This window comes from Nothobranchius furzeri, chromosome 1, assembly GCF_043380555.1.
Source record: "Nothobranchius furzeri strain GRZ-AD chromosome 1, NfurGRZ-RIMD1, whole genome shotgun sequence".
Taxonomy (NCBI): Eukaryota; Metazoa; Chordata; class Actinopteri; order Cyprinodontiformes; family Nothobranchiidae; genus Nothobranchius; species Nothobranchius furzeri.
In genome coordinates this window covers 65,388,860-65,409,600 of record NC_091741.1, presented here as the reverse complement: position 1 = coordinate 65,409,600, position 20,741 = coordinate 65,388,860, and the positions used below count along the sequence as shown (strand labels likewise).

At 42.1% G+C, this 20,741-nt stretch overlaps 1 protein-coding gene across 1 annotated transcript in view; it reads right to left on the bottom strand.

Moving 5' to 3' along the window:
• LOC107380872 (alpha-1,3-mannosyl-glycoprotein 4-beta-N-acetylglucosaminyltransferase B) overlaps positions 1–20,741 on the bottom strand; it is a 53,857-nt gene extending 33,116 nt beyond the window's left edge. Inside the window, exon 1 of the mRNA XM_070554725.1 lies at positions 20,492–20,741. Coding sequence (XP_070410826.1) covers positions 20,492–20,588 — 97 coding nt within the window. The 5' untranslated portion in view covers positions 20,589–20,741. The remainder of the gene's footprint in view (positions 1–20,491) is intronic.

Below are 20,741 nucleotides of genomic sequence, written 5' to 3'. Positions count from 1 at the left end.
TTTATGTTGTTGGACAGTTTATTTTATCTTGTTGCTCAAAGGCTACTTGGCAGCTTTGCTGTAACAAATCTGCACAACAGAGCAAAACAGCAGGAATGAAGAAGTGGCATTCTGTAATTATTCAATATGCCACAAACACACACACACACACACGAAGGATTCTGAAGAGTGTGAGCACACTTCGCAAGTCAAGGTGGGGACTCAAAACAATGACATCATCTTCCTTCCAGCAAGAGTGAGTGTGTGTGTGTGTGTGTGTGTGTGTGTGTGTGTGTGTCTGTGTGTGTGTGTGTGTGTGTGTGTGTGTGTGTGTAGGGGAAGGTATCAGTTTCAATTACCACATTTTATTGAACTATAGGAAGCTCTCTAATGGACAGGGGTCTCATTTATCAAACATTGCGTAGAATCCTTACTAAAACCGTACTTAAGCTCAGCAAAAAAAATTACGCCAAGTAGGTTTGTGATCTATCAAACATGGAGTACGCACAGCTGCACGCAATCTCCGCTTCATAAATCGGAAACTATCTAGAATGTTTCTCAGCTGCATTTTAATCACATCCCGCCCTCACCACGCCCACTTACTGTCATAAATAGTCAATGCAAAGTGCCTTGTGGATCTCATGTGTATACATAAGCCAGCTGTTGCAGCGCTCCGCCAATGACATGGCGACCGTAGATCAAGGCAGATCAAGGAAGCGCTACTTCACAGAAGCAGAAATTGAGGTACTTGTGGGTGAAGTGGAGAAATGAAAGGAAGTAATTTTGCAAAACAAATAAGAGAAAATCCACAAAGTGGCACAACGTTGCTGAAGCCGTCAATGTTGTGAGTTCTTCAGAAAGATCTGTGGCGGATAAAAAAAAGGTCCAATTGGGATTCAATCCCCAGACCCCTGGGTGAAAGTCACGTGCGCTAACCAGTCAGCCAAACAGAGATCTCCCCTGTTCAAGTAGCCAGGGCGCATGATCAGTCGGGTCACAGTGACAGGACACACACTGTCACAGACGCACGACATTCTGTCTCAATCTGTCCCCCTGCTGATATTCTGCATTCCGTATTCTGCGCTTCAGGCTGTGTGAGTGTGCGTGCGTGAGTGTGTGCGTGTGGTTGGTCTTGTTCTGTGTGAAAACGAAGCAGTACAAGTGATAATGCTGCAGGATTTCATAATTGTATCCTTCTCAGCAGCAGCACTGCAGGTGCTCTCCATGTCCAACATGTGTGTAAGTCAACTTAAAAGTTGCGCACATTTTTCCGCTAAGTTTTCTTTCATAAATCCCAAAGTTTGCATGGAAAGTTGCTTACGCAGTTTTCCGACCCCGTTTTGTGCGTAAGCAAGCTTGATAAATCAGGCCCCAGGAAATGATACAGCTAGTTAACATGACTACAACAGTGGTGCTGCAGGCATCACCAGCAGAACTGACCTGAACCAGACCAAACCAACAGCATGGGACTTTTAAACAGCTTGCTTTTGAATTAAGTTTCTGTCTTTCGTGTTAAACGTTTTTCAGGTGGTGTCTGTGTGTTTAGGTTTTTTGGTCTTTGTTTTTGTGTTTGTATTTCTTTCCTTTTGCTCATGTCAGGCACCACTGTAGCCATTTGTGTGTTTCTGAAATCACATTGTACGTGTTTTGTTGTATTGTTGTCTGATCATTTTGGGTCTAGTGTCAGATGTTTGTGTGTCGTTGAGGCAGCTCATTTCAGCTTCTTTGTTGTCATTAAGTGGTTTTGAGCCTTAGCAGCTGTTGAGTTCTTTTTTATTCTTATTTGGATGATTTTTTCATTGTTGTTTTGTAGTTAATTTTTATTCGCTTTGTATCTTTCTTGTACTTATCTGACACCTTTTAGTTTTTTTACTGTGAAATACCAGACGTCTCTAGGTGTGTGGGGGACACCTGAGACACCGGGTCCTCAGCCCTGACACCTTGTGGTTCATCAAGCAAGTGGAACATAAACCTGTTCCACTTCAGTGACCTTTGACCTCTTTCAGCTTGTTTCTCCATCCCATCAGCTGTTCTCTTCTTTTCTGTTTCTGATCAAGCTTCTCTGAAACTTTTAATAATCTTAATATTTGCACCTTGCCTGTGATTTTTCTCACCACTCCCACAGCCCTCCTCTGCTGTTCCCGCTGATTTAAACAGCGATAGGCGCCGCGCCATCCCATAGAAACCTGGTGAGGAACCAAACTGTCTCCAGGAGCGTGAATCTCATCTGCACCTCTGAAAATATCAGCCGGAGTGATGAGAGCCAAACACCACAGGGTTCTGGAGGGCGAACCAAGATGAGACAAAGCTCCCTTCTACTCCTCCAATGCTAACCCACACGGATCGGAGCAGAACACTGATGGTGGGAACATTAACAGATGGACGAAAACGAGGAAACATAAAGACAAAACTGAACAAATGTAGAAGACTGAGTCAAAATGAGCCCTAAGTAAAACAAAAATAGGTTCTATTTGAGTTTAATGATGGTTTATGATCAAAAAAGCTCTGATGTTTGGTTTTTAGCAATTCTGAAAGAAGGTTCTGTTTCATTCTGATGACATCAGGGTCCAGTTAGACAAAACCAAAGATGCAGCAGAGATCGATTCTGCTCAGGCCCAGATCATCGAAGCAACTCAGTACCATCTGACACTTCATCAGACTCTTGAGTGGATTTTCCTCCTATGAGTTCTGGTTTCAGTCGATGGGTCGAGTGGTTCTGGTCCACCTGAAACTTTAATCGATACAGCTGTTTGTCTGAGAGTGCCGGATGAAACACAATACGACCCACTCACTGGTTCTTCTGGGTTAGACTGGACCTGGATGTGTTATCCTGTTGGTTCTGATCTTAAGATTTATTTTTTTATTTTATTTAGGAAACACAATGTATTTCATTAGAATAACTCAAATTTATTGATCCAGTTTTTAAAGAATCAGGATCAGTTTAATCTGTCTTCTGGTACTTTTACCCATCAGAACAAATTGCACTGGTTCTGGGTCAAAACAGAACCTAAAGCAGCTCTCTCCAGGTTTGGGTCCTGGTCCTGGCTTTTGATCTTTGTGTCCAAACCTCATCAAAACCCACACTTTGCAGGAAAAGGTCCAGATCAGAACTAAATGTTTGACCTGTGGACTACATCAAAGGTATCAACACCATTACCTGAAACAGCACAAGTCCAGACTCCAGAACCAGAACCTAGAAGAACCCAAATAAAAGCCAGATCCAGACCGGATACTGAACACAACCAAAGCCTGAAGGATAATAAAAAAAAACTCAAAAGAAGAGTCAGAACTTTAACAACTTGAGGAACAGAACCAAGATGATTCTGAATAGAACCTGAAGAGTAAAAAAAAATAAAAATACAGAACAACAAGGATCTCCAGAACCAAATCCTGACTGATGACCCGTTTCTGATCACCTGTTTTGTTTGGTACCAAGTTATGTTTTCTGTCTGCTTTCCTTCACATCTGTGATGGTTCTGATCCAAACCCCGCTTTTGTTCTGTAAATACACTAAAATATGTTGGATTTGAATAAACCAGATGATTGTTCCAGTAGAACAGAACAGCTCACCGGATTGGTGCTGACCCAGTCCTGTTTTAGTATTCTGAGAGTGTTTTATCAGCTAGGAGCGAGCGTCAGGGTATAAATCAGGTGTGTGTGTGTGTGTGTGCGTGCGTGCGTGCGTGCGCGTGCGTGTGTGTGTGTGTGTGTGTGTGTGTGTTATCTCGGCTGCAGCAGAGACGGTGATGAGGATAAGGACACGCTTCACAGTCTGGAGGACATCACACCTCTTGTGTGTGTGTGTGTGTGTGTGTGTGTGTGTGTGTGTGTGTGTGTGTGTGTGTGTGTGTGTGTGTGTGTGTGTGTGTGTGTGTGTGTGAGAGAGAGAGAGAGGGAGAGAGAGAGAGAGAGAGAGAGAGAGAGAGAGAGAGAGAGAGAGAGAGAGATGGAGATGCATGGAGGCAGTTGCTGTGGTAACAAAGGCTGCAGCAGCAGGCCAACAGGCTGCATGCTAACAGGCGTCTCAGGTTTCAGACAGACACAGCCAGTAAGTTTTCCTGAAATTTTTTTCATCCTGAATGCCTCCCTGCCTCTACCTCATCCTCCTCACCACCACCGCCGCCATCATCATAACACCATGCACGCAGACCTTGCATGAAGTATCTGAACAACAGAAGCTTTTAATATTGGATGACATGAGATTTCCTCCAGAAGGTCAGTGGATCTCTGAACAGAATCATCAGAACCACCTAGGTTCCAAACATCATTCTGTATTTTAGCTTTATGATTAAAAAATCCTGTAATGTTTGAATGTAGCTTTTTGTATGAACAGTACGTCATCCTTCCTTTATGATCGCCAGAACGACGTGATGATTAACGATTCAAACAGCCGAGTGCTGATTCTCCAGAGACCTTTCCATTTGTTAAGGAGACAGTTTGCTCCAGCATCGTCTCACATGCCCATAAGAGCTTCCTGTTTACAGAACTCACATTTGCTCTTCTCTGCTTTCACGCCAGGTCACACCCACCCACCGGCTCTGCCTGGGAAACGTTAACTGTTTGCGTTTATTCAGTCCTACGTGTCACTACACAACCTGTGACCTCCTGTTCTCTCATTAGTGTGCACACACCTGATGCCCTGAGGAAACCTTGAAGGGAACAGCATCCACCTAAGCCAGGAGGTCAACAACATTACCCAGAAGCCCCGGGAAAGCCATCACCTGAATGGGTCTTTTAAGGTTAAGAAGCTGAAGCGGGGATAAAGTTGGGTTTAAAATGATAAAAAAATATTTTCAAAAGAATAGATTAAGACACTGATGGGAAACCATTTTGATGTTCCACACATTACTTTTATCAGTAAAGAAACAAGATCTAGTTAAAAAGAATAGCAAAAAAACATTTTGGGAGAAAATCTATTTTCTGTTGCAGCTCATCGTCAGCGGAGTTTCCCCTGAAGTCAGCCTTTGGGATGATGATTAACACACAGCAGCTGAGGACAGCACACCAAAGTACTAAATAAATTAAAATTGATTTTATTAAATTATTTTGTTACATGTCACTTTGTGAGCATTGTTCTGTCTTGCCTTTCTTTCCCCTTCTGATGACTGAACATCTTTCTTGTGTTAAACAGTCAGAGCGAGCTAACATAGAAGAATGAGGGCATGACACACAACTGACATGTCTAAAACATTTTTCTAAAAATTGGTATCCAATAATCATTTTCCATACAGTTTAATTTCCAAACATACATGCTCCTCCCCCTTCTCATCCTTGCCCTCAACTTCCAGTATGGACCTCTGGGCCATAGCAGCTTTTCTCTACTTTTACAGCAGCTCTGTCTGTCTGTGTTTTTTTCATGTGGCTGACGGCTGAAGCAGAATAATTTACAGGATTACAGTTACAGGAATAATTTTGTTAATCCGTTTCTTAATAGGTCTGGTGACCACCTGTTTTATGGTCATTTATATAAATTGTAACGTGTTCACAGAATTTTTTTTTTCAATCTTAAAAACTAAACAACTCAACTCTGCAACCTGCTGATGTAAACCGGTGCCTGAAGTCTCCTGAAAATATCAATTCTTTATTTACTTTTCCAATCTCAGAGAGGATTTGTGTTCATTAAACCGGCCTGCAGGAAACATAAACAATCTTCTATTCAATAAACATTGTTCAAAATAAACCTATATTTATTATTATTTTTATGAGTTACACTCTGCAAGATGCAGAGGCCTTCTAATAAATACAAATAAAAATGGGAGAAGATGTTTATAGAAAACCCTTTAAGAAGCACATTTATCATTTTATTTATGATAGTATTTATTAAATATGGATTAAGCTGTGGTCTGAATTGCTGAGAGTGATAACCCAGTCTTCTAAAAAATGTAAAAGGAATTCCACTCGTCTTATTTTAAACACATGCTGAGACAATTTTCAGGTCTGAAGTTTTTATTTCTTGAGCATTTCAGAGAAATGATTTATGTTATGTATTTTAATCATCTGCAAGTGGAGCTCTGTGTGTTCTTTATGTTGTCCAGCGTTTGAAAGCATGCTTCAGCCCAGGGACAGCTCCTATCGATGGTTTGTGTTTAAAACGCAGAGTCTGCACAACGTGCTGCAGACAGAAGAGAGTTAATTCACTCAGTAAATAATTAATGTGACGAGATGCTGTGAGCCGATGAAGTGCTGACAGAACGAGATTTAAAAACACATCATGATGTTTAACCTTCTGAGGTCACGAGGTCACTTTTAAATTGTAAACAAACTTCTATAAACACCAGAACATGATGAGTTGCACAGATAAACTTCAGTACACACACACACATACATGCATACTAAAACACACACACATATACACACACGCACTTACCCACACACACAAATGCATACTCACACAGGCACACACCATCAGCAGGGACATGGCCTATAGGTCAAAGGTCACAGCTTGTGGTTTGTGGATGCTCTAAAACACTTGAACCGCTTCTGATCCATCAACCAGGAGGTGGACGGGCCACAGTTGCCACGGCGATGTTTTTACACACACCCCATCACGAGATAGACCCACAGACATGTCACACACTTCTAAAATGTTGCATGACCCGATTACAGCAGAAACTCTAACAAAATGGTTTAATTACTGGATGGTTTAATAGCACGGGGCAAGTCTAAACTCTGGAGCGGATCTCTGTTTTCTCTGGGAATCATCTCCTGAGAATGGTAAAGATTATTATTAAAAAATCAGAATTAATTCTATTAATCGGAAGAGAAACTTATTATTATGTAAAATCAGACGTGAAAAGCTTCATTTTTCTCAATAAACAGGAAAAAACATTTAATCAAGCCCATATCTTTCTCTGTCAGATCCTTCTCTTTGTTTATTCAAGCAACTGATGATTTTAAACCTAAATATTCACAGGCTGAACTGGAGTTTTATTGAAGCCTTTTCTGTTTGCCGGAGCAACACTGAGCTCTTTGATCCGACTCAATGAGACGGCTGGAAATTCTCTGCCTGAAGGAGTTTTCCAGAAAATCTGAACAGACTTTTTACTGTGAGCATCTCTGAAAAATATTCAGAGGAAAAGTTTCAGTTTTGTGATGTTTATGAAATAAGTTTTTTGTGAAGCAACTCTGAGAATCAAATTAGAGCTAAAAGATGAAAAAAATCCTCACAAATCTCAAAATCCAGGTTTAATATATATAAGGATAAATAAATAATAGAGTTATAGATTAAAATCACTCGAAAAACATCATTTGAAGGATGACAAGGCATCTTTAAAACCTAAAAATAATCTGACTGAAGTGAGTCTGAGTTCAGGTTAGATTTGGGCTCAGACTAAAACCTGGGGCCAGTTGAATCTGTTTGATTGCTCTGAAGGAAACGGGACTGCTGTGTGTGAAACGGTCTGAACAGGGGAGCTCAGTCGGAAGAGAAAAACTGACAATAAAAACCAGAAACATCTAATAAAATCCAGTAAATCAATAATAAAGAATGTGAGGTCTAAAGCAAACTTGACATACAAGTCTTTAATAATCTATATAAAGAAAAGTCAGAACCATGTTTGCATACAGTTGTTCGTGATTTGGTCCGGTCTTTCTGGGTGGGTTAGGGTTAGGGGATGGGGGGGGGCCTACTGGGGAGACACTATTATTAAAGACTTTAATATAACAAATTTAATATAATAAATATCAGAAAATCTTTTATAAACAATATAATAATACAAATAAATCAAAGACCCAAAGTAGAATCCTTCAACAGAAAAACATCAACATGCTTGAGAATCCGCTTGTTGGAGCTAAAATAACGTTTTCTGGTTCAGAGGTGAAGGTTCATGAATAAAAAACCGTAAAAATCTCCATTCAAATCAGCCAAAGTCCAAAAACATTCATGAAGTCTGAACTCCTCAGTCACAACCATTTTAAAACATCACAGGAGCTCTGAACCGGATCAGGATCAGTTAAAGAGCAGCAGCTGCATTATGTCACCCAGAGTGTGTGTGTGTGTGTGTGTGTGTGTGTGTGTGTGTGTGTGTGTGTGTGTGTGTGTGTGTGTGTGTGTGTGTGTGTGTGTGTGTGTGTGTGTGTGTGCGCGTGTGTGTGTGTGTGTGTGTGTGTGTGTGTGTGTGTGTCAGCCTTCATACTGAGTGTGTTGTTCTCACAAACATTCATCTCAAGTATCACTTCTTTATAAACAAGGCAGCCATGTGTGTGTCTTCCTGCCTGCAGCTGTGAGTAGTGTGTGTGTGTGTGTGTGTGTGTGTGTGTGTGTGTGTGTGTGTGTGTGTGTGTGTGTGTGTGCCTGTGTGTATGTGTGTGTGTGCGTATGTGTGTAAGTGTGTGAGCGAGAGAGAGAGAGACTCTGGTTTCATTCAGACACTTTCACAGCCAGCTGCTTCCAGATGTTTGAGAATCCCTGAGCAGCAGCTGGAATCTGATGGCAGCAGCTTGTAATCCAGTTTATAGACACGCCCAACTGAAGGAGCATCTCTCCTAATTTAAACTCAGTGAATAATCTCAGATCCTAAAAACCTTATCAAAAAATGGAGATCCATTCAAATGGGTCAGGTGTGTGTTCTCCAGATGTTCTCAGAGATCCAGCTGACAACCAGCCGTTGGTTCTGGATCAGAACCACAAATCCCAGAAGAGATCAAGGCACCAACAATGACCAAGTCATGATTTTAAGTTTTGAGCAAATTCCAGCAAAAGGGGAGAAAGAATCAGACTCATGAGAGGAAACATTTGGGAGACTGTGGGTTTAGTTTCATCCCAGCATTAACAATGAAGTCTTTTGAGTTCAGAAGACTCAAAAAGTTCTCACATTATTGGCACACACACACACACACACACATACACCCACCCACCCACACACACACACACACACACACACACACACACAGATCCCATCGCTATGAATGGAAACTTTAGGGTAGACGGGGCTTTTGTTACCGTGGGAACAGACGCCTGACAGACAGACTACTTCTGTTGCCACAGCAACAAGATTCTTATCTATAAACAAGTCTCCTCCCTGGGGAATGAGGGGTTGCTAGTTCAATTCCTTCACAGTGAAAATGTCCAGAATCACTCAAAATTTTAAAGGTTTCTGAGGAAGGTCCCAGCAGGTCTAGAGGAGGTTCTGATGGTCCTGATGGAACTCTTCTGGGTTCCAGAGTTCCTGAGTCCAAACTAAAACTGGTCCATGAGAACGGTTCTAACAGAAACACTGATGAAGCTTTTTGTTTGTGTTTTGTTTGTTTGTTTTATCTTATAATGATGGATTGGTGGGAGGTCGTAACAAAGTTCTGAGCAGATCTGACTGTGAGGTTCTGTTTAGGTGGGTCTGGAAACGGATTCACATCCTAGGAGAACCTGATTAGGGAACCCTGGAGGCATTTAGATGTTTAGTTTCACAGTTGTGTTGCTTCTTTGTTTGTGAATTTGTTTAACCAGAAAATCTTTATGATAACCGACGCGGTCCTACAGACGTTCCTTCAGAGAACCTGAAGCTTCTGCACAGAGTTTGAAACTCTTGTTGTTTCCAAAGAAGTTCACCTGTCATCAAAAGTGTTTCAGGAAGTGTTTAATGAAGTTAAACATCCTTATCCAAGAGATTCAGCTCTTCTGGTTTGGTTGTGTCTGGACCCAAAGAGCCAATCAGGGTTCTAGTTTCTGAGTTTCCCTCTGAACTCAAACAGCTGGACAAAAGTCAGAACCGTGTTTGCATACAGCTGTTTGTGATTTGGTCCGGTCTTTCTGGGTGCGTGGGGGGTGGGGGGACCTACAGGGGAGACAGGCTTTTGTTACTGTGGGAACAGATGCCGGTCTTTCTGGGTGAAGGGTCTGATCCCAGGCCAGCCTTGTGATAAGCTCAGAACCCGCTGCTCCGGATCCAACAGGATTTACCTCCGTTAAATGTGAATGTAAAGAGATGGCTGGGCGAGGGTTTAATCAGTTCTGAATCAGCGGACAGCCAGACGCCACCTTAGCCCGTCTGGGAGGCGGAGCTGACCAGAGTCAGGTAGCAGCTCCTGAATGAGGCGTTCTGTGGAAAAAGACTCAACACAAAGACGGCTTTAAGGATCGAGGGGCCCACATCTGGAGGGAAGCAGAAAAAGGGACCAGGTAACCAGAACATTCAGAACACTTTCCGCTCCGACAGGACGGAGACGATCATCGGGTTTCTCTGCTACCAGATGAACTTTGACATTCTTTGTTCCTCAGGTCTACCTGATTCAACTCTCATGGTTCCTCTGGATCCTCGTAAACAGTCACTAGTTAAACAAAAACCAAACTTCAGGTTTTACAATCTGGAGTAATCCTTGGACCAGTCTCAATGATTTCCTTTGTGGCTGAGCGATCTACTGAATGTTTTCTTTTCGTGCTGAATTTCTGATCTGAAATAGAACATTTCTGATGTTTATGTCATGTCAGAGAAACTAAAGAAGAAACAAAAAAAATCAAACCTCACTGCTTTTTTCCTTAGCTTTAAAAGATAGTTAACTCATTTCTGCTGTAGAACCTTTAATCACCCGCTGAGTTAATTAGAAAGGATTTTTCTTAAAATCAACCACTGAATGAAACAGAGTCCAAATAAGTCCATCAGGAAGTCAAATCAGAACCACTTCAACAGATTCTTGGAACATCTAGACAGGACCAGGCCTCTTGGATCACAGAACTCTGGAATTCAGTGTGAAGCCTCTAGAAAGTGTAGAAATTGACAGCTTTGGTTCGTTTATTTTTCTCTTTTCAGTGTGTGTGTGTGTGTGTGTGTGTGTGTGTGTGTGTGTGTGTGTGTGTGTGTGTGTGTGTGTGTGTGTGTGTGTGTAGAGTCATGCGACTTGAGCAGACAGACCAATCTAAACAGCTGATCGGATGAAAGTGAATCTCATTCAAGCTGCTCACACTGTAAATAAGCGTTCAGTGTGCCCACACACACACACACACACACACACACACACACACACACACACACACACACACACACAGAGTCTCTGGTAGGCAGATGGCTCGCTGTGAGAGACTAAAGCTGATATGTGATCTGTGACTCATTGCCCCCCTCCTTCATGAGCTTTTGCTCACCTGTCTTTATTCTTCTCATTTATCGCGACTCTAAAGAGAATCTAAAATGTTTGACTCAGTTCTGAACTGATGCTCTATCCGAGGACCTCAGAAACAGGTAACCTGTCTAAAACCTGCACCTCTAACCCTGTCTCCCTCAGCTCCAACTGAGTAAAACCTATTGCTCAAGGCTCCGACTGGAGCGCAGTCCACCAGTCTGCAGCTGGAAGGAGAAAGCCTCTCAGAACGGTTCTGCTGGACTGAACTGATAAGAACCAGAGATATATGAGCAGAAGTAGATCCGATGGACACTAAAACAGGTTCTGTCTGTCCTCCTGAGCCATCATTAAAAAGACACAAGCCACACAAGTGCTTATTTAGAATAATTAATCATCGAGTTGGGAAACACGCTGAATTGATTTCTGTTCACATAAAAAACAGCTGGAAAGCTGCCGTGCAGCTCATCAAAATTAAAGCTTCACTCAGCAGAACTAAAGAACATCCTCATGTTTACATCATCACAGATTTGAATGATTAATTTCAGAAAAACATCACATTGATCACCAGCAGGTTTGATTGGAAAAGAAAAGAGTTTGTCAGATTCTATAAAAGCCTAAACTTTCCAGGGTTTAACTCAGCAGTCAGCAGAGCTAACGAAGCTTATGAGAAAACAAACCATGAGATCAAATTTACTTGTGTTTTGCCCTCGCTCTGCCAACTTTACTCGCTCTGACTGTGTACAGGCAGTGGGTGACTTTCAGAAGGGGAAGATGTGCTCATCATTCGGGGGGCATGACAAAATAAAAGCATGCTTGTGAGGTAATAAAAACCTCCAATAACATAAATTTAAATGGAAATGAATGGAACCTGAAACTGACTCGACTGCTGAAGCAAAGAGTTTTATTCCAACATGTGATCTCCTTTTCAATGGATTCATGTTTGAATTATTAAACAAACTGATAACAGTTCTGTGAACGCATTTTTTCCTTTTTTAGTCACGTCTCCCACAGTGAGAGGAACTCAAACCAACAGATAAAAGTTTCTCACATGATGATCCAAACCAGCAGAGTTGTGTTGTTTCCAGGCATAAAACAGTTTTTAATAGACAACCAATAAATCCTTATGTTTCAGGAGCTGCAGCCTGCAGGTGTAAACGGTTAAAGGTCTGACTGGATCAGAGGAGACCCAGACCTAAACAGTTCTGAGACCCTCAGCTGCAGAATGAAGACTGTTTGTCTTCATAAAAACAGTCAGTATATGGGGTCAAAGGTCAAGGCCAGAAACATTAAATCTCTGTCACATGCTGAAGGAGCCGGGTCACATGTCCGTCTGATAAAACGCCCTCAGAGGTTTCACAACAGCCGAGGCTTTCGTAGACCTACTCCTGCTGAAATCCATTCCATCCGTCATCCGTTTCTTTTTCTTAACATTATTAAAATGAAATTAAATGGATCTTCTGTGCGATCCGTTTTGACTTTTATTTCTGTTTTAGTTAGAACATAAATCTGGACTGAATGGGTCTAAAAACAGCTTCAAATGGACAAACTAACTTTGGTTTCAACCAAAAGAATAAATCTGAAAATAATAAAGGAACTGTGTCTGCACTGGTTCCTCTGGGTCCAAAAGAACCTACCAGTTCTAAAGGAGTGATTTTATCTGCAGCGTAAACTATGTAAATAATACAATGTTGAGAAAAATATAGTCAAAACTCTGCAGACAGAAGATCTCTGTGAAATAATTTAAACCAACATATGAAATTCTTCCAGCTGTGGATGAAATCCTGCATCACTGACTCGTTTCTCAGCTCCTGACACACACCAGCAGCAGCAGCAGCAGCAGCAGGAGGACCGCTGGGGCTCTGAACTTTGATACTTTTATGAATCAAACTTCAAGAAGTTTTCTGTTGAAACTGACTAAACTTTAACAGAAGTTTATGACTCCTGTTTGTGTTTAACAGGATGCAAAACCGTGAGATTAAAACAGTCAAGCGTTTGTTGATTTGAATGTGACAGAAACAGGAAGGTTTCAGTCTGCAGTGAGAAGACAACGTGAGTGTTTCTCACACCGTTGTGAGTCTGAGAGCAACCCGACCTGCAGGAACGCACATCAAATATTCATCAGCTCCTTTCACAGTGTCTTGAGCCCTTCAGGAAACACACACGCACGCACGCACACACACACACACACACACACACACACACACACACACACACACACACGCTGCAGCAGTGTTGATGTCTGTTTAACACATTACAATAACCAGAAACAAGACAATAGAATCGCTGTTCCACGACTCTCTGATTCAAACACAAACAAACCAAAACTGTGAAGAACAGAAATTAGTCATTTAATCTAATCCCATTTTGTGCAACTCTGATTCTGCAGAATAACTAAACATAAAGTTTTATTACTTAAAAGTTTTAAAGGATTTTTAGAATTCTACTTTTAGTTTTAATGGTTTCTAATTTTTAAATTAAAAATCTATGTTAATAGTTCAAACTTTAATTACTTTAAATAGTTTTAATCCACCTCTTTACATTAGCATCGCCGTCATGTTTGTGTTTTTCTTTCTACATCTTTTAGATTTATTTGGTTCAGTTTAAATAGATTTATTTATTCCGACCTAAGTCTGAGGAGTCTTTTTTTTTTTTTTGCATCACAGAAATAATTTGTGACTTCAGGACAGGAACACTGGTCAAACTGAACAATTACGGCTATTTAATATTATGTTAATATTTGGGTTTTTTGTGTGTTTTAGCTGAAACTTGTAAATCAAATGGAGCAAAATGTTTAAAGATATTGTCCAGAGGCAAAATTCCTTTGAATGGCATGTGTAATAGAAGAATTAAAACCTCAGATGAAAAAGGTTTTTGGATTTTCACGGCTGGAATTTTAAGAAAATCTGATGTTTTTGACTAGAGCGGCAACAACAGAAACTAACTTCTGGTCTAGGTCCTGGGCAGCTGACGATGTTTCACCAGGAGCTCTGCTGAAACAGTTATAGTAAACAACCCACGACTCCGGTGTTTCTGCATTAGCGTTATAGCAGAGAACAATGTGTCATCAGTCAGATGTAGCTTCTGAAACTTCTGCTAGTCTGTCAGATTTGTTTTTCCTCTGGGATACAGCAACGAGAAGGGATATTGGACTAACCTGAGTAGTTCAACTGAACTCCGACCCCGCTAGCTGGAGGTGCAGACATGTTTCGGACCGTTTGACTCGAAAGACCCGTGACTCGATTTGGACACCGAGGTGGATTCTGTTCATCTTCCCAGCCAAAATAGCTACAGTTTGTTTACTTTTGTTAAATATTTCATTTCTGTGCTCCACCGCTGACGAGCTCTCAGCTGGTCTGAGCTCCCCCATCTGTCTCAACATAATTCAATAATCTACAGATAAATGAAATTATGTGCTGCCAGTTTTACCGCTGCATGTATATATTGATGACTCCAGATAATATTTAACCGATAATTTACCAGAATAAATCCTCCTGACGCTGAAGGAACTCGTTAATTTGACTCGTTGTTTGCACTAATCCAGGATGGCTCGGAGGTTCTACCGGTCCCAGGAAGATCTATTGTTGAAATATGGGGATTATCTTTTAGATTATATATATATCTGTGTGTGTGTGTGTGTGTGTGTGTGTGTGTGTGTGTGTGTGTGTGTGTGTGTGTGTGTGTGTGTGTGTGTGTGTGTGTGTGTGTGTGTGTGTGTGTGTGGTCGTACCTTTCCCAAATGACTTGTTTTTTTTTTCCTAACCAGAGCTAACACGGTTTGCAGTTTTGCTGCAGTCATGCTAACGGGACTTGTCTGGGGTCCAGAAGCAGCGGTGCAGTTCCAGAGATGTCGGTTATTATTTTAGATCAGACCGATATTATTTTAAAATGCGTGTAGGGCACGGACATGCGGCTCGGCCCTTTTGCTGCAGCTGTAAACATAATTTTCCATAATAATTAAGACCACGACAGTAAACAAATAACAGTTATTCACAATACTAGCAACAGCGGCTACCATGTTGGAGTGACATATGCAGAACACAGTCCTTCACTGTCTGGAGGAGAGGATTTGGATTTTCTGTAATTATTTATAACAAAATTATTTCACAAACTGAAAAAGTGAACCCAGTTCATATTTATATAGATGGTAAAGTGCAGTTATACTGAATTTCTACAATTTTAATGCCGAGTCTGACCTTTAAACATCTGGATTCAAAGTTTTAGATGGTTCTCTTCTCAATCCTTCACACTGAATTTAAAATCATCTGTTTATTTCACTTTTAGTAGGTTTGATTTTTAAAATAAATAATGTAAACGTACAACTATTGCATCGGCGCTGTTTGATGACTTTATAACCAGCTGTTGAATGAGGAAGTTACTGTAAACAATCAGAATCGCAGCCGACACACTGAAACGGCGTCTTGCTCCGGGTTGTTTCTGCGTGTTAGCAAAACTCTGAAGTCATTTATTTATATATTTATTTAGAGATTTATTCACACCAGAATGGAGAAAATGAAGATTTTATTTTCAACTCTGATCAATTCTGTAATGACCTAAAGTTGATCCATCAAGTCCTCTGCGAGCTTTACTTAATTAGTGACTGAATAAGGTAAAATGTTGTTTATTACTTGATTGTTAATGGGATGTAAAGTGATCACACACACACACACACACACACACACACACACACACATACACACACAAACAGTGTTACTGACACATCAAGAAACAGCTTCTGTAACAAGAATCACAAAGTTAATCTGAGGCTCATGTTACACACACACACACACACACACACACACACACACACACACACACACACACACACACACACACAGACTCAGTTTTCCTCGTATTGACTGAACTGTCAGAGATTGTGTTACCAGTCTAAAGCCAGGAGGAAGAGGAGGATTGTGACGTTCTCTTGAGTTCAGCTGGAGGTACAGATCACTGCAACATCAAGGTTTCTCCTGCAAAGTTGCCTCAGGGGACAAAGGTCATCCAGCTGTGGTTTCTGTTATTTAAGTAGAAGTTAAAAGTTCTTTGGTTGGACAAATAGGTAAAAGTGATTAACTTGGTCTCCTTTCTATTAAATGAGTCTTTAGTGGATTCTCCTTTTGTATCTGACGCTGACACTCTCATCCATCTCACGCTGTGTCTGAACAGAACCAGAGTTCTGGTAGATCTAGTCTCTTCTGGGTTGTGTCAGATTTTAGATTTGTTTACATTATTAACTAAAATGGACCTTAATGATTCCATTATCTCTCTCTCTCACACACACACACACACACACACACACACACACAAAATGAACACAGCTTGATGCCACACTTTATCCTAACCACGTAGATCCAGTCAATCACGGGAATAGATTAAAAGATGTTGCTGACCTCTAACCTTTCACACTGCTGCCATCTCTGAGGAATTATAAATCAAATGAACCCTTTTTATTATTTTGCAACATCACCCACCAACATAATATTGGGTACTACTAAACAAAAACATACATCGATTCTTATGGTTGTGTGTGTGTGTGTGTGTGTGTGTGTGTGTGTGTGTGTGTGTGTGTGTGTGTGTGTGTGTGTGTGTGTGTGTGTGTGTGTGTGTGTGTGTGTGTGTGTGTGTGTGTGTGTGTGTGTGTGTGTGTGTGTGTGTGTGTGGTATGAGTAATGGTCATGTGACTTTTCTAATCTGACATTTGATCATCCAAACAGACTGAAGTCAGAATCTGACTCACACTGGTGCTGTTCTGTTGGACCATGGGTGTTGGGCTGGTTCAGTCAGCTAGGAATGATCCGAGTGGCTGTTTGTTGCAGTGAATCAGTGGTAAACTGTCTGTATTCTCTAATTTCCCTCTGGGATTAATAAAGTATATTTGATTTGATTTAATTTGATTGATTTATAGATGTAGAGTACTAGAACCCCCCAAAGCCCTTTACATCACAACAGTCATTCACACACTGGCAGAGATTGAGTTACAGTGTAGCCACGGCTACCCCTGCATGGGCACACTGAGAGGTGGAGCTGCTGTGCACACCAGGCACCACTAAATCCCCCGGACCACCACCAGCTGACAAGGAAGGTGGAGTGTCTTGCCCAAGGATACAACGGTTGCAACAGGCTGAGTGGGATTCAAACCTGCAACCCTCCAGTTACATGGCAAGTGCATAGCTTCTCTGGGACAGTTGCTAAATGAATTAGTGCATGAGATAAACGAATGCTGGCTCTGTTCTAGTTGGGTCTCTGAGCAATTCCTGATTTAATTCCATCTTTGTTCTGGTTCTGGTGCAGTTTGTTCAGGTTCTGCAGTGGTTCCGTTTAGAAGCACTCAGCTCAGACGAGAAGTTTAATTTACAGAATTACCTCAGACTTTCAGAAATTGAACCCAGAGTCGAAAAATTCAGCAGAACCTTTCAAACAGATCTGAAACAAGACAGAAATCCATCTGAGTTTTATTGGGTTTTTATTTATTATTTTTTTTGAGACACAGCAGAAAAATCCTGAAAATGTTTCCTTCAATTCAGGAATTTCAGGGAAACCTGCAGCTTCAGTAAACAACGCTGGGAGGGCAAGCCTGGACTCGTCCGTTAGGTTCCTACTAATGGTTCACATGAAGGTAAAAACGTTTTGTTCAGAGGGCTCGGGTTCAGGAGTCGGTTGGACTACCTGGTGGGTTCAGAGCAGAAAGCTCAGGTACCTACACAGAAACAGGAAGAACCCTCGGTCTAGAAGGAGTCCTGCTCTCTGTTTGAAGCTCATCTGATTCTGGACCATCAGAACTTCTACAGCAGCTTCGCCAACCTGGACACGCTTTAGGATTCAGAAAAACTATGATTCAAAAGTACAAAAAGTAAAAGTAGGTTTAGAGCTCCTGAATCAGTCCAGTTCTGGTGGTGAGTGGGTCCAAATCTGTGGAGCTTAGAGAAAAACACACCGTTTGTGCTGAAGTTCTCAACACAGGGCAGCAAGGAGATCCACAACAGTCACCGTGAACAAGATCATTTCTCTTTCTCTCTCGCCTTTAAAGTGACTTCAGCTTCCCCAAAATCACCTAATCTGTCAGTTTTAAATAATTTTTATTCCATGAAGAAGGTGGTAGCAATGTTCTCAAATAAACCCGACTGAGCAGGGGCCCATGCAGGTTCTTCAGGCCATCTGAGGGTTCCTAGTCCAGATGTTTATTTGTTCACAGCCTGACATGCAGCTGCTTTTGTGTTTTCCTTCAGCCAGAGCGGCTCATGAAGAACTAAGAAAATGGGTTTTGTGTGTGTGTGTGTGTGTGTGTGTGTGTGTGTGTGTGTGTGTGTGTGTGTGTGTGTGTGTGTGTGTGTGTGTGTGTGTGTGTGTACACTGATATATCGGTAAACTTTGATTTGACAGACAATCACTTAAATGGAAGTTTCTAAGTAAACTGTTCTTGTTGAAACTCTGGATGATGAAACTTATGTTTCTGGCCAAAACAGACGCTGTGGCAGAAGACAAAAAAGAAGGGATAAATGAACGGAAGTGAAGGAGGGTAAATTGATCTAAGAGAATGCTGCATTCAGGGACTCTGATCCAGTCAGAGAAATAAACTCTGCATGCGGTCAGATGGTTTGAAGGCATCATTTCTCCAGAAGAACATCTGCTGTTAATTTAGGCTTCACACAGGAAACACTGAGGCTGAATGGACCGATAAGATGATGATCAGGAGGTGACGCAGTCTGGTGGACGCGAGTCTGAAGGTTCCTGTCATTTTACTGCTAAACGTTTGGAACATGAAGGCAGCACAGAGAAATCCTGGATGATTTACTCCTCCTAAAGCAGAAAACTCCAGCAGTTTATTTCACAGCAAGCAGCTGCACCACCCGACACACAGGAGGACAAGTGTCACAAACCAAACGCCCCCTTTTAGGTCTGTCAGCTGTTCCGTAACAGCTGCACCACCCGCCTGCTGAGAGAACAAACAGAACCAAGAGCTGCTCTCCTAGATCACAATCCTGTGATGAGGGATCCTCTAACAGACACACCTCCCTCACAGACAGCAAGAACCGGAACCAGAACACGATCCAACAATAACCTAGGTGTGTTTATTTAGCACCAAATCAACCAAAAGAACATAAGAAAAACTGAGTGCATCAAGGAAAGACTGTTCACAAAACATTTAAACCAGAAGGTTCACATTGAGTTCAGAGGTCAGTGCTCAGACAACAACAGAATGGCTGAAAAAGAAAATAATCTGTTTAGCAGAGACTAGACCAGGATGGACCTTCAGAGAGTCCCATCTGAATCCTTATCACCTTCATGCTTGGCTTTAAACTGATGCCAAGAGGAAGTCCTGATCCCCAGATGTTTTATGGGAATCCACACCATCAAGAGCAGGACCAAAACATCTCTCAGGTAGACCAGGCCTACCAAGAACCCAACGACCAGGGGTTTTATTAAGATCCAACAAATCCTGCATGAGGTCTCCTACCTTCATGCATCACATGATGGATCTGTAGCATTCCCTCAAAGCACAAAGTCAAGCTGCGGTTGGATCAGACCTGCTTCTCAAATGCACTTCTGACCGCGCTGCACACAATTCATCTCCAGAGAAGAGGAACCAGATCAAACCCAAATCCTCCCCTCGGCCTAAGTGTAACATTTATCAAGTTCTCCTTGTTCTCAGAACTTTAAATCTATCCAGTCATGGTTGTGGAGGTCCACTATCCTGCAGGTGGTGGAGGTTTCACAGCTTCAACACACCTTATTCAGAAGGAACTAGAGGTCTGCAGAAGCCTGTTAATCAGCTGTTTATTCAGATCAGGTGGAACGGGACAGGAACATTTAGAACCTGCAGGATGGTGGACCTGTGGACTAAGATGTCTGATTTAAAATGTGGCAATAACAGAATGAAACAAGGCAGCTCATGGATGCTATTAGATCAATATGAAAAACTCAAATCCTCTTTATCCTCTTTTCATCCTACTCCTGCAGGATTTATCCTAACCTAAACCAACCCGTCCAGCAGGCCTGTCCTTGATCCTAAACCAAGCGCTCCCTCATCACCTTAGAGAAACTGAAAAGAGGAGAAAGAAAAATACACCAAACTCATCTTCTTCATCACCGTACCCATGATGCATCACAATCCAAACGACCAACAGCATCATCATCATCATCATCATCACTGGTTCCACCCCTACCCCCACACAGCCGGGATATGATGAACCATAAACCGAGCGCTCCTTTTACCTCCAGCTCCTCTAAAGCCCGCAGCCGTGCATCAACACATCACCTCCAATTCCGCAACATCCACGCAACACACAACCTGGTAACACGCGCGCGCGCGTACAACCACACACTCGCGCACACAGAGCAAGAGAGAGAGAGAGAGAGAGAGAGAGAGAGAGAGAGAGAGAGAGAGAGAGAGAGAGAGAGAGAGAGAGAGAGAGAGAGAGAGAGAGAGAGAGAGAGAGAGAGAGACCCACACCGGACCGGGTCTTACCTCTGGAGCTGCTGAAGGCGGTGTACCAGGACAGGGAGACCAGCCCGCTCAGCGCGAACAACAAGACCGTCAGGAATGAGACATTTCGGAGCCTCATCTCCAGACCCCAGGAAGCATGTCCGCACCGAGATGGGGGGGTGGGGGGCAGGAGCAGGGCGGGGGGTGGACGGATGAATGGATGGAGGAGACAGGTAGACCAAGAGAAGCGGACCGCGGCGGGCAGAGCAGCGACTCATAGAGCGGCAGCAGC